We start from the raw sequence: 14664 nt of genomic DNA on the forward strand, positions 1-14664 counted from the left end.
AGGGATGGATGACTCTCAAAAGGATTGGCAGGTTGTATAAACAGCCAAAAGGTCAGATCTCATCTCAACTGGGGCCAGTTAAAGTTAATAGGCTTTCTGGTCAGGTGATATACAGAGCAGCCCAGTTAGTAATGCCCTGGGCCTCATTCTCCTCTCATGTCATTGAAATTCATGAGGGATGCCACCAAGATCAGTGGAGAAACTGTCTCCCCTCGCCCCAGACACCTCCTCAGGGATGGTGAAGGCAGCAGAATGGGAGCTTCTGGGTCACACTGAGGCACAACAACATCGCTTCCCAGGCAGAGCTCAACAGTCTGCTCCGAGGGGAAACACCTGCATGTCCCTAGCTAGAGACACTAGTAGCAGGGGTGAGGGTTGGGAAGAGAAGTTACAGGCGCTACCCTGCTACTCAACCACAAGCAACCTCCTCCTTCCCCCCGAGCTGTGTGCAATAGGGGAAGAGCTCACTTTGAAGCTGTGAGATCCCAGGAATCAGGAGGAGCCAAAAAGAAGCTATGCTGAGCTAGAATGTGCTTTGTCACACATCAACCCCCATTTCTACAGTGGGTGACATGATCCCTGCTGGGTATGCTTTGCACAAGGTACTTGGGAATCCCCAGGGCTGAAAGGAGCTGTACACATGCAAGCTATTTATTGGATGACTGTTATTGTAGTAGACTGAGAAATTCCCTTTTGCCAGCTCTTGTGATCTTAGGGCAAGAATTGTGATCTCTGACATTTAACATAAAGCCCCAGCTCCTGGAGCCAAGTGATTAGGAGAAGACTCTTAGTGTCCATTTTTTTTGAAGTAACCTTCTAGTCCTCATGGCTGTGAGAAAAGCTTGAAAATGTGACCCAAATGCACCTTAAAGGCTCAGAAACCAAAAAGCAAATACCTGCCCCCCAACATATTTATTCAGGGTTTTTAAGCCAATCTCCTGATTTGGGGGTGGCGGGGGCGTGACTCATGATTTTTGAAGATTTGGAGATGGCTGTATTGCCTCTGTCTGGCTCATTCTCCATTTCCTCTGTGAGCACACGCAAGCCTTAAAAGCCAAAGAAACAAGCTCAACAGTAGGTGTGAACATAGCAGCTGTTAACGTTTAACTTTATTTTTCTTCTGATTGAAAAAGAAAAGAGAGAGAAAAGTTACAAAAGTATGAAAGAAAGGCAACGATATTGACAGGAACTCTCTGTTCTCCAGTCCCACCTCGTGGAATATCGTAAGAGACGGCAGCACACGGCATCACCTCGGGCCAATGAAAACACCTTATCTTGCTGGGTGATTGGGGTCTGATTCCAGCAGCACCGACTGAAGTGTTAGAGTTGGGGGCACCCAAACCTTGCCCAACTCAGGGCCACACTGGCAGTTTGAGGCCCATACCTAATATGCAAAAAAGAGAGCCAGGATATTGCTGCCCTCAACTTTAATATGGAGGGATGTGGCCTGAGCAGATGACAGCTCTAACCATGCAATGCTCCACCTTTTGATCCGGCAGCAGTTAAAGATCATGTGCACCATCAAAAAAGGGTATAAACAGAACCCACCCACCCTTCCCCCCCGTAGAGAGGAAGATCAACTAGGAGCGACATCTGTTTTGAAATGAGCACGCCCTGCTGGTAGCCACTAAAGCGTTAATTCCCAACAGAAGCACCCAGAGAATAAATCAAGCCAATGCCCTTTATTTAATGCTGGTTAAAGGGGCTTTATCTGCAGCCTTGAAATAATTTAGTCACAGCAAGGGCAACATCAGGACACGATTCTTCCCCCCGCCCTCTCCTGCCAATGTGCCCCAACTCAGACCTGCAAGGAAGGAAGGGGAGTTCAGTCTCAGTGGTCCAGCTGGCCTCTCTGCTGAGATTCCCAGCAAAGAGGCCAGTTAGTACTGGTTTGCCATGTGAGCTGTCCATGGAGAGTGGGACTGGGAGCAGGCCAGCTCATTTTATATGGGGGCACCAAAGAGCTCGCCACATAAGAGCATGTGGGAATTTTTCAGAAACCTCACAATTCCTCCACTGGGCCCCTTGTGCTCCACAGAAGGAGAGGAAGTTACTGCAGCCCTGCAAAGGATGCAGCTTATGCCCCCTTGCACCTGCCCAAGGCTCAGAACGCTTGCTCAGAGCAGGGGAGCATCCAGGGAACAGAAGCTTCTGTACCAGACAGGGACACAGGATCTGAGGGCACCGAATACGGAGCCTCCCCAGCTCAGCCAAGTGAAACAAGGGCAGCCCAACGTTAACTGCATCTTTCATGGCACAAACCACCTGGCTGTCCGGGGAGATCTCAAAACTGGTTCAAGTCTCACTGGTGACAAGGCCTTGTGAGATGCCTGGGACATGCCTACCCTCTGGAAACTGCTGTGGTTTGACAACAAGAGCTCCCTCCCGCCATACCTGTATCAAAATAATTTACTCTCCTGGTGTGACCAGACTCAAGTGAGCTCAGCATCCACCACAGCACAGTTTACAAGGCACTGGCAGAATGAGGGCTCAGCAGGCTTCCCGGAGAGCATGTTGGACTTTGCTGAACGTGGTGTGGTGTCCCCAAATTCAACCTTGTCTTGGGCCAGTCAAAGGGAGATACCCAATGCCAAACCCCACACCACCTCTAGGCTGCACGCAGCCCCAGTGGAAAGGGACCCCAGGGATGCCCCACCCCTCTCAGTTTGTCACTCTAGCCTTGTACCATGAGGACTGAAAGCGGCGGTCTGACTGTATCCATGGTCAGCTGAGTACAGACCTTCCATTTCCCACTGCAAAGCCCAGCAGAGGACACGGGGATTCCCTTAACACTGGTGCTCTGCGCCTGCCCATTTTAACCATCTTTAGATTGGATCAGTGCCCCAAGAGCAGAATAATCAGGGTAGGCAGCTGCAGGCTCTACATTCACACTCCTCAGATCATAATTCCCGGGGCCCCTCAACTGTAACAGGGCTTCAAATGAGCATCATTTCAACAACCTTGCAGAAGGGCCCCATTCTCTTTGTAGGGTGCCCTAGGCAACCTTGTCTCCAGCCCTGAAAACTCTTCAGTTTGAGGGAAGCAGCTTGCCCTCCAGCAAAGCATCTGGGGAGAAATCTACTCAGTTCTGGTGGGCATGCGGCAGCAACCTGTCTGGTCTCCACTGCTGGCCTCTACGCAGTGACTGCCTACTAGCCCTGGAGGGCTAAATACACCTGGCATGTCCATGTGGCTGACACCATCTTCATGGCTCCACCGTAGCTTATGAAGCAGACTTGCTCATTTCACTCCCAATGATGTGAAACTGGGCACTGGTGCAAATCCACCAGTTTCTCCACTGCCACAGAGATTTCTATTGCAAAGATGTCCCCATTCCCCCTGGTCCTCCATCCCATCCCATCTCTGTTGGGGGGATGGGTGGTACGACAATTCCTGAGGTTTCGGAGAAATTCCTTCAGTAGGCACATGACGGTTCTTCAGCTGGAGCTATTGGGCTCAGGGGCTTCAAGGTGCTGAGGGAACGGAAGGCAAAGGTGGATGGGTCATACACCAAGTGGGATGGTGGGCGGCTCCCGTTCACACTCTGTATGGAAAAAGAAAAGGCAAAAGGACTTTGTCAGTGCTCATGCACGCTGCAAGCAGCGAACTGGTTAGTAGATACGTACACGACTGCCCTCTCCTGGATGCTATCGTATCTGCCCCAATGTGTGTCACAGGCCCTGCACCAACAGCTAATAGCAACAGCACAAACTGTAAAGTTATTTCCGCTATTTTTTCTTCCCCAAACCATGTCACTAGACTAGAGGCTCCTGGGTACCTGTGTGATTAGGACTCATGGCCTCTGCCAGTAGTGCTATGATGCAGCAGTGAGAAATAGGGGAAAGGATGTACAGGGTGCAACCAGAGTCAGGGGGCCAGAACAGTCAAGCAACCACAAAGCATCCCATTAGGCCCAAGTGAACTTGAATTTAGCTCAAGTGGGTGCTGGGTTAGGATGTGAAATTAAAAATCACTGCTCCCAGGCTTGTAAATTCCAAGCCACTCACTACACACCAGATTATCATCACAAAATAAGCAGCTTCTGGTATTGTAGTCAATATCTGTTAGATATGGCCCATACCCAAAACCCTGGGCTCATGCACCCTGAAACGTTGGGATCTGGATCCAGGTTCTGCACCCTGGGCCCATCTCTACCATCTCCCTCTCAAGTCTGCCATCTCATCTCTCTCTCTTGTGTCTTTAGCTTCTCTCTAGTACATCTCCTCTCTTTCTAATCTGTTTGATCTCTCTAATCTTTCTATTCTACCCCATCGATCTCTAATGTCTCTCTAAACTTTCCCTTCTCTAATCCACCCCACCTCTTGCTTTCTGTTGTCTGCCTCTCCAATCTATCCCAAGTCCATCTCTCTCTCTCTCTCTCTCTCCCTCTTCACCCTTTCTCTGGGGAGATTTGACTCTAACCGGGATTACAGTTTGCCCATGAACCTCTTGGATTTGCAGTCTCCCTCCCAAAGGAGTTACCCTATCTCAGTTCACTATAGGCAGGTTCCTCTGTATGCCCCTGATTTTCAGAAGCTTTGAGTATCAGCAGCTTCCAAGGAAAATCGGCTGGAGCAGCGTGCACTCAGCATGTTTAATAATCATGTCCTCTCTGGATTTTACACCTGGCATGGAAACATCCAGCCTGCTATCCCTTCTGGGCCAAACTGAGCCACCTGCCTCAGACCAACATCACTGTCCAGGCTTCCTCCGAGGGAACAATTCCACATGGATAAACCAGGTTTAATAAACAGGAAATAAAATAACAACCCACAAGGTTGCAAAGACAGCCTAGGGTGGAAAGTGGGTGGGTGGTGACCAATGGAGCTGATCTTATCTGCAGAGCTAGAAGAGAGAGCCCGTTCCATGCAGCAGACAATGCAGTCCCCAGATAAACCACACTGCCTTCAAAGAATGCCCAGGAGCTGGCTGGAGCTCACTCAGGGCCCTACAGATCGTAGTCAGGGCCTCGCAACCTGCTTTGTACCATGCCCCCCCATGCGCAGACACAAAGTGAAAACCCTGCAGTGATGCTGTATTGCACCACAGGATGGAACCACTGCTCCCTGGGAGACTCTTTGGAATGCAGGGCTCGGACCTGTGGATCAGCCAGCTCCACTGCTGGCCAGGGGTGGGACAAGGGATAGAGGCAGAGATTCACCTACCTTAGGGACGTACAATCTCTCCCTTTTACCTCACTGTTTTCTTCTATTAGAGTTACATCAGCTATCCAGAAAAACCACAGATGCCCCCAAGCTCTGCTCCCCATTCTACACTCCCGCAGCTCCGCTCCCACTTCCACACAGCTCCAGCTCTGTGCCCCCAACTCCCAGCTACGCTCCCCAGCTCTGCTCTCCACCTCCACGCCTTCTTCCGTCCCGCTGCCGCACCGCCCTCTGCACTGCCTTCCACACTCCTTCTTCCTCCACTCTCCCAGTTAGCTAATCTGGCTGCCCCTCGCCGCTCTTATAGAGCGCCTGGTACCGAGTGTCCCATTCTCACTGCCCCACTCCCATTTCAGCCAAGCATCTTCTACAGTAATAAAAATGCCTAGAAATCCTGCCCTCACACTGCGGGCCCACAAGTCACACACACACACACACACCCTCGCCCCAAGGCACACCCACTGAGGACACTTTAATCCCCTCAAACCTGGGCTACAGCACAGCGCAGTGGTTTGCAAACCATCCTTGCCTGTCTCCAGCCTATCTGGCATTCAGCCCTGGCCTTGCAAAGTGCAAAGGTCTTCTGCCCCTGAGGAGGTAATGACAAATCTAACCCTAGAGCATGACACCATCTCCCCCTTGGCTGGGAGTGGGTATCCATTAGCACTACCAGGGGGCAGCAGAGCATTCAGGTGGAAAGCCTGTGTAGTCCCACAGAGAGTTTATGTACTGGAATTGGGCTACTGTCCACTTATGGTTAGCATTCCCTGGTCCTCTCCCTTCAGTCCCATCCTGCTTCCACTGAAATCATTGGGAGTTTGGCTATGGGCATCATTGAGAGCAGTGCGTGGCTGGGAGAGAGGGCAGCTGTGGGCTACACCTTAGGCCACCATGGGCTACATTTGTCCCTAAGGCTGCCAGTTGGATGCATCAGGCTCCAGCCTCTCCTCTGCAGCCCCTAACAAGGACTTGCTATTTTCCTGAATGCTAGTGTTACTCATCCAGCCTGGGTGGATGGCCCTTTTGTCGAGAGAGCAGAGCTTTTAGAAACAATTAGCAGCTCTTTTGTCCCTTGGTACAGAGACATGACCTCTGACACCTCAAGGTCATGTCTAACATGTGGCTGTGACCAGACCCTGGGGCCTTAACCTTTGATCCCCTCTTCCCACTCCCTGATGGATTTTAATTTGTGATCAGCAGGGAGACACAGCCTTTCCCTGCAGGCTTTCCGGCCAGCTGAGGTAGTCAATAGGGTCATTACATCTTAGATATGGAAAAAAAATCTGTTAGATCATCCAGCTCCTGCAGCATTTACTCCAGTCGAATGATGAGAGCAGGGATTGGTGCGGGATGCAAGGGGTGCAGGGGGGAAATCAGCATTTCTAGGTTCTAGTCCCAGCTTTGCCACTAATCTGCTGTGTCCCCAAGTGACAGAATTTATTTAAAAATGAGACCCGCACAAAAGCATGTGTGCGCCCTGCCTTGCACACACAGCTGCCCCCTCATCCGCAAATCAAGGTGGTCCATCAGCATGGAAGATGCCAAGGTTGTGTCTGGCATCAGTTCGGCCCAAAGCTCCAGCCAACAAATCGTGCTCTGCTACCTCCCCTGCCACCTTGGCCAGCCCAATGAGAAACTAGAGAGGTAGATTTAAGAGCCTCTGCTCAATAGACACCTGCTGTGGGGTTATATACAGGGCTTAGAGCTGGCTGGCGGGTAACATAGCAACCCCTATTCAGAGCTAAGGGGGCAGAATAAATCAGCAGTTTTGTCCCTCTCCTGAGCAAAGAAGCTGCCTGTCAATGCTAAGAGGGGATGGGAACAAAGAGCTGGCAGTGCCCTTTATTTTGAAATGCCAGCTGCGACCAGGGGAGGAGTCTGAATGAGGTGATTTCTGTGGGGTAGCAAAGACCCAGGCAGCAAGAGAAAGATCTGGGGAGAGAGGGACCCGAGGACCTAAGAAAAGCCATCCACAAAACTCATCACATCTTGGGCAGAAAGGAGCTCTTTCATCCTCCAGAGTCCACATGTGGACGAAGCGGCCTTCACACTGCCCCGAGGAACCCAACATGAGGCTCCCGGCCCAGAACGAGAGCAGAGGTGGAGCCGAGAAAGCTGTAAAAGACATGGTGGGAAAGGAGGAGCTCCCAGGAAGCTGGTCTGTTCCGAGTGCTTCTTCTAACTGATCCATTGCTGCCCTGCTTTCAACCTAGCCTGTTTGTTGTATCTATTGGGTGTCTGGGAAGTGGGCTGCTAAAGGATCCCCCCCAGCCTAAGGGGAGGACCCACAGGACCATAGAACCCATGAGTTCGGGGGACAACTAATAAAAGAACAGGGACAGGAGTGAGGTCAGAGGGTCATAAGAAGGGAACCTGATGGGGACACCGAGCAGCTGCTGTTTCCCACCCCCTCAGTTGTAAGGGAGTTTGGGTGGGGGCTGTCTGTTTACTATATCTATGTACAGCACCTTCTACAAGGGGACCTCATTCCTGATTCTGGCTTCTTGGTCTGGGTAATAATGACATACTAACAAAATAATAAATAATGTTACGTTTGTGTCACTCCTTTAAGACAAAGGCACTGCAGAGACTATACTGTAAGAATCACTGGAATGCAGCCAACTCTGAGGTAGAAGTTGGTTCACAGTGCACAACAGCCGAGGACAGGAAGTGAATATTGTATCCAACTGAAACCACAGGGGTGTGACAGGATCATAGAATCGTAGGACTGAAAGGGACCTCGAGAAGTCATCTAGTCCAGTCTCCTGCACTCATAGCAGGACTAAGTATTATCTAGACCCCCACCCTGACAGGTGTTTGTCTAACCTGCTCTTAAAACTCTCCAATGATGGAGATTCCACAACTTCTCTAGGCAGTTTATTCCAGTGCTTAATCACCCTGACAGGGAGTTTTTCCTAATGCCCAACCTAACTGCCCTTGTTGCAATTTAAGCCCATTGCTTCTTGTCCTATCCTCAGAGGTTAAGGAGAATAATTTTCCTCTCTCCACCTTTTATGTACTTGAAAACTGTTGTGTTCCCTCTCAGTTTTCTCTTCTACAGATTAAACAAATACAATTTTTTCAGTCTTCTCTCATAGGTCATGTCTTCTAGACCTTTAATCATTTTTGCTGCTGTTCTCTGGACTTTCACCAATTTGTCCACATCTTTCCTGAAATGTGGCACCCAGACCCGGACACAATACTCCATCCGAGGCCTAATCAGCAACGAGGAGAGCGGAAGAATTTCTTCTCATGTCTTGCTTACGACACTCCTGCTGAGTACATCCCAGAAGGTTTGTTTTTTTGCAACAGCGTTACACTGTTCACTCATATTTAGCTTGTGATACACTATGACCCCCAGATCCCTTTCTGCAGCACTTCTTCCTAGGCAATCCATTCTCATTTTGTATTAATGGATTTACTCTAATTGAAACTTACTTAGGACACCTGTAGACTTACAGAAACTGCCACTGGATCTTTTAAAATCTCAAGGGGCCAGGATCTGTTTGATGTCTGATCCAAAAGATGGCCTCTCCCGCCGGACAGCACCCTTGAGCACCATGGATTCAGCAGTGGTTCAGAGGGAAGAGCACCCTTGACTGAATTGCTATTACCACTTCCTGCAGAGCTGGCGTTTTCTTTGGAGTTCAGCCTCCCATCCTTCTAGTGACCAGACGTAACCCTGTGGGACCATTTGAGGGTGCAGTGTGTGGTCGTCTCGCTCTAATACTCAGGATGAGGTGAAGCCCTACTGATCTCCTCCCAGAAAGGAGGACTGCCAGGTGGGAGAACAGAGTCACCCTCTGAGTCTGCCTAGTGCCTTCACCTAGTCAGGGGAGCTTTCCTACCAGCCCTCTCCTTCCCTCTGGCATCTAACTGTGCATTATGACGAAGGTGAGGTGAGATGACTCTTGCTGATAAAGGAGATCCAAGTCACTCCCGTGTTGGCAGGTCTTTGCAGAGCTTGCCATAAACCTGCTTGGCAGGGTGCTAAGGTGCAGCCACAGCCCGATTCTTGGGGCGGTTCCTTGGAAGGCAGCCTTTCAGTGTTCGATGCTCAAGGCAACGTAGGGTGACCAGACAGCAAGTGTGAAAAATCAGGACGGGGCTGGGGGATAATAGGAGCCTATATAAGAAAAAGCCCCAAATATCGGGACTGTCCCTATAAAATCAGGACATCTGGTCACCCTAAGGCAACGCCTCCACTGTAATGGCATTCTGGGAGGTGAGAGACTCAGGGTATGTCTACATCTACAATTTTGCAGTGCTGGTTGTTACAGCTGTATTAGTACAGCTGTATAGGGCCAGTGCTGCAGAGTGGCCACACTTACAGCAACCAGCGCTGCAAGTGGTGTTAGATGTGGCCACGCTGCAGCGCTGTTGCACACCGCGGGGCTGGAGACCTGCTTGGAGGGGGGGTCGGGGAACGCCAGAGCACACCGCGGGGAAGGAGACCTGCTTGGAGGGGGGGTCGGGGAACGCCAGAGCACACCACGGGGAAGGAGACCTGCTTGGAGAGGGGGTCGGGGAACACCAGAGCACACCGCGGGGAAGGAGACCTGCTTGGAGGGGGGGTCGGGGAACGCCAGAGCACACCGCGGGGCTGGATACCTGCTTGGAGGGGGGGGTCGGAGAAGGCCAGAGCACACCGCGGGGAAGGAGACCTGCTTGGAGGGCAGTGGAGTTTGCTTAATTACCAGAGAGGCTTCCTCAGGTATGCTGGGATACCTGCTTATTCCACGGAGGTCAACAAAAACGCTGGTGAGTGTCTACACCTGATGACCAGCGCTGGTGATCCAGCGCTGGATCCTCTACAACCGAGGCACGACCGGGTGTACGGCCAGTGCTGCAAACAGGGAGTTGCAGCGCTGGTAATGCCCTGCAGGTGTGTACACATCCTAAGTTGCAGCGCTGTAACCCCCTCACCAGCGCTGCAACTTTGTAGTGTAGACAAGGCCTCATACAGGCCACAGTCTAATATGGCTGCACATTCACTGCAATCATTAACCAGGGGCCTTAACGGATTAACCAATTTATTTACACAGCTGGAGAGCAGGCTGACATGCAGCAACTCGGCTGCTGACAGAAGGGCGTGACTCGTTTGGACCCACACCTGTTCAAACACACACATCCATTTGCATACCTGCAAACTGACAGGCTCACTTGCACACTCATTCCCACATTTAGGAGTACACACACACACATACACACACACGTACTGATCGCTCACCCTGCACACACACTGTACATGCACTCACAGGGCTTGTCTTCCCTGCAGCATTGCCCTAACTTGAGTCCCAGCCACACACAAAAGCCTTCAAGCGAGTGGGGTGGAGCTTTTAACCCAAAGTTGCCTGGCCTGGCAGGGGGTATCGGATACAGCTTGCGTGATCGCCAGCTGCTGACCCGACTGCCCCGTGCAGCAATCCAGTCACTCTGTGCAGCTGGAGTGCTACTTCACCGCACAGCTAGGCGAACTCGAGCGTAGAGAACTCAGGTGATCGCTGCAGTTAAGACATAATGTTCGTTTACACAGCAGCTGCCAGTGTGAGTGGCAGCTCCTGGAGCTGTACCTGCACTCACTCTACTGCAGGGTGGATGCTGCAGCCAAGACTTCAGCGTGGGCGGTGCAAGTGTGTAGGTGACAAGAGGAATCAGGCGGGCTTATGCAGCTGGTACTGAAGCCCCTGTTGTGGCTGCATCGCAGCTGTTTTTAGCGAGCTAGAGTCCAACTAGCAGGAGCTGGCACTCATACCCCCACCTACAACGCTGATGTACCCTGAGCCTCACTCACATACACCTTTTTCTTTCTGAGCCCCCCTCCCCCAACATGCTATAAAAACTCCACAGCCCACCTGTGCCACAATAACTGTTTTTCTGCATATAAAAGTCAGGGCCGGCATTAGGGGGTAGCAAGCAGAGCCACTGCCTGAGGTCCCATGCCATGGGAGCCCCTGTGAAGCTACATTGCTCAGCCTTCGGCTTCAGCTCCGAGTGGCGGGGCTCAGGGTCCTGGGCTTCAGCCCCAGGCAGTGGATCTTCTGTTTTCTGCTCTGGGCCCTGCTTGGAGGCCCCCCTGAAACCTGCTCACAGCTCCACAGGAGGCCCTGGTTGAGAACCACTGCTCTAATGCACCCACACACAAACACACACTGGCCTTGTTTATATATACTCACTCGACACACTCGATCACGCGGACATCCGTTCTCCCACATGCACGCTCTTGCAAATCTCTACCATAACAACAGACTGTTACCAGCATTATATAAATGCAATAAATAAGAAACCCATCTTGAAACATTAACTAAAGAGAGAATGAGTTAGAAACACATTAACTGAAGAGCTAGAGAAAGTCTGGATGACGACTGGACCCAGAGGCCTCAAAGGCAGGCAGGGACACCACGCAGATTGAATATGACAGAAGAAATCCAGAATTCCAGAGCCCATCAGATTAGCTGCTCTACGAAAGCAGAGGAGTTTGCAGCTGCTCCACAAATTGGCTTCCTGGCTGACCTAGGCATGAATAAAGAACCATGGAAAAAGCTAAATGGGGAAAAGATGGTATGTTTAGGGTTCACAGCTGCAGAGCTTAGCCCCATACAGAGATAAAATCGAAAGCTAACCAGGAAACCCCAGGGACAGAAAAGGATGAAGCCAGTGCTGAACTAACACTGTAGCACACTACTGTAGGGTGCTGTGCTGGAGATGCCATCTTTTGGAGCTGACAGAAAACTAGGGTCCTGACAGCCTAACAAACTCTTGGTCCTTGTCATGAGACCAAGGGACTTAGCCCTGGTTTCCTGGCCAAATTCAAACTCAGGTTAATTCACACACACTGCCAGCCTAAATTTCCTTTGCAGTTTCAACTGGACATAGGAGTCTTCTTTTCTCCTTGATCAACACGGTTGCAAAGTGCTGCTGCGCCCTGTTAAATAGCTGCTGCATTGCACATCAGAGGTGGCTGCCTTTTGGTGGTGGGTGAAATTTGTAGGTCAATTTGTAAAGTCCTTTGAGGTGAAAGGCACCGTGTAAAGGCTCATACAATCTCATGTATGGAAAGGAAAAAGTCCACAGTGGGGCCCTGCAAAGGGCTGTCGGTGGTGCTCTGCCTTCGTAAGTGGGCAGGACCAGAGGTGTGCAGGAGGATGTTTCCCAGACACCGCTTGCAGAGGAGCCTGCAGGTAAGTCGGGGAGAGTTAATGCTGCCTGAGTCCAAGTGGCAACATTGGTAGGCACAGTGTTCTCAATGCCAGTTCCTTCTCTCCTCCCTGTCACCTCTGCAACATTGTCACAAAACACTAGAGACCTTTCAGCTTTGATGTGTAAACTCAAACTGTGGGTGAGGAATCGGGGATCTAGTCCCAGCCCTGACTTGGTGTGTGGCATTGAGCAAGTCACATCACCTCTCCTGTGCCTCAGTTTCCCATCTGTAAAATAGGGGGATAATCCCCACTCCACAGAGATGTGCTGAGGATTAATCAATTAATGTCCATGTGCTGACATCCACAGAAAGGCAGTTTCCTATCATTTACTCTCTTGCTTCAGGCACTTTGCAAAATATAGATCCTTAGGCAGGGTTAATCCCATTAACTTCAATGGGAGTCCAATGGTTCGCAGCAGCTGGGGATTCGGAGCGGATCAAAGAATATTCCTCTTTACAAACACAAAACCCCATCCTCCAATGTCTTTCCCCCAGACACGTTTAGCTTAGTCTGGGATAATATCCAAAATACTTCTCCTGAAAGAACTTAACTTTGGGACCATGGTTATGAGTAAACATAGTTCCCTCTATCGGAGTTAGGAATGAAATCCCAGATCCAAACACTCCGTCGCTTGAGGGATTTCAGGTCCATAGCTGAAGTCTGCAGCTGTGGCCTGTCCCTAATGTTTACAGACATCTTGCTGACTTTCCCCTCTCTCCACACCCTTCTGTACAATCATGGAACTCTCCAGGTCTTTTCTTCCATCAGCTAAGAGCTGCCCAGCACCCACTTCACACTGTACAGCAATGTTGCTAGGGCCAGTCCGGCTTGTGAAGGTCACATAAACACACCAGTGTCCTCGTAGAAGGGAGGGATATAAAACAAAGCTGCCAAGTGTTTGCAAATGTGTTTGCAGAGTTGTCAGGTGGCAACTGGCAATGCTACAAAGGTGCAACCAGACAATAATATGTGAACTTCTTTGGAAAAACCTTCAAAGAGGCCTAACAGATGCTTTATGGTCAGTTACCCATAACCCAGGAGAGCAGGAAATGTGCCAGATCTGGGTTCTTGCTGACGCCATCCTACAAGATAAGCCTTTTCCTCCCCTCTTTTTGGCACGGTACTGTGCCTTTGAGAAAGCTGATCACAGGCCTTGCTTTAGCCTGCCTAATAAGCTGAGGCCCAGAAGGCATGTGATGAAATGAGAACGGCAATACATTTAGCAAGGCATGTTTCTGAATGCAATATGGTTAAAGCCACACGGCTCACTTGCCACGGAGACTAAATGAAGACCTGCATTCTGGACACTGCTCTCACAATGCTCCCATGTGCCAGCCAGTGCGGAGCACGGCAGGGTCACAGCTCATCTGCTTTGTCCCTCTCTGCTTTGGAATAGCTAGTGCCCCAGGGGGTACTAACTAACAAGCTGCAGCCTGTATAGTGCAGACACTGCAATTATGTCTGTGAAGAGGGCACAAGGCGGGATCTCCCAGCACAACCATGTATGGACAAGAAACAACCTGGTCCTTATTCTCTCAATTACAACTTCACCGAGTCTTCCCTGATCACCTGTCTGTACTCTGCTGAAGTTACAGTGCCCCCCTGTCCTCTTCCCATGACAAGGAGATCCACCCCCACCCCTCACAAGGCAACAAGGCCTGGGTCTGACACTTACGCTCACTTTTAGCTCCATTCAGAGGCTGGCCCTGGAACCTGCAGAGCAATGGCACCAATTGTTTTGCACATGCTGCGTGCTTATATGTGACCTCCATCCTCCACTCTGTGTTAGCCCAGGGCAGTGCAATTCCACGGAACTAGGTAGTTTGGCACGGAGGAGATTATCCTTTCAATTTAGAAAGAATCAAAATTAACAGTGCAAAGTGAGTATTAATCATCCTGGCATAACTAGATCGCTGGCACAGTGCACTTGCAGGTGGACAAACAGCCTCGGTCATGGAAGCCAAGTACCTTAACCGGGTGTAGGATGACACGAGGTGCAGACGGAAAGAGGATTATTCTGCTGTGGATTGCGTGAGCGTGACTGGGAGCTAGGTTCTCACAAGCCTCTCAAACAAAGGGGAGCCTGGAAACAACTGCAGCAGCACTAGATGCAGTGAACAAGGAAAGTGCCCCACCACCTCTGATTTTACTTCCCGCTGGCACACAGAAGAGTTCTGATGGAGCACCACTAGCCACGGTGCAACCCTCATCCCCTCCCCTCGTCCCCACCCCAAACATTTGCGCTGTGCCACCTCATGGGCCACTCATTCCCACAACCCACCAGGTGACCTCACAGG

At 50.7% G+C, this 14664-nt stretch overlaps 1 protein-coding gene across 2 annotated transcripts in view; it reads right to left on the reverse strand.

Annotated features, from left to right (window-relative positions):
• Nucleotides 1–1074: 1074 nt before the first annotated feature.
• LOC115648935 overlaps nucleotides 1075–14664 on the reverse strand; it is a 77612-nt gene continuing 64022 nt past the window's right edge. For both annotated transcript variants that reach the window (XM_030557313.1, XM_030557312.1), the window contains one exon: nucleotides 1075–3544. In XM_030557313.1, the coding sequence (XP_030413173.1) occupies nucleotides 3416–3544 (129 nt within the window). In that variant the 3' untranslated portion in view covers nucleotides 1075–3415. The remainder of the gene's footprint in view (nucleotides 3545–14664) is intronic.

Source organism: Gopherus evgoodei, chromosome 3 (assembly GCF_007399415.2).
Source record: "Gopherus evgoodei ecotype Sinaloan lineage chromosome 3, rGopEvg1_v1.p, whole genome shotgun sequence".
In the NCBI taxonomy this organism is placed as follows: Eukaryota; Metazoa; Chordata; order Testudines; family Testudinidae; genus Gopherus; species Gopherus evgoodei.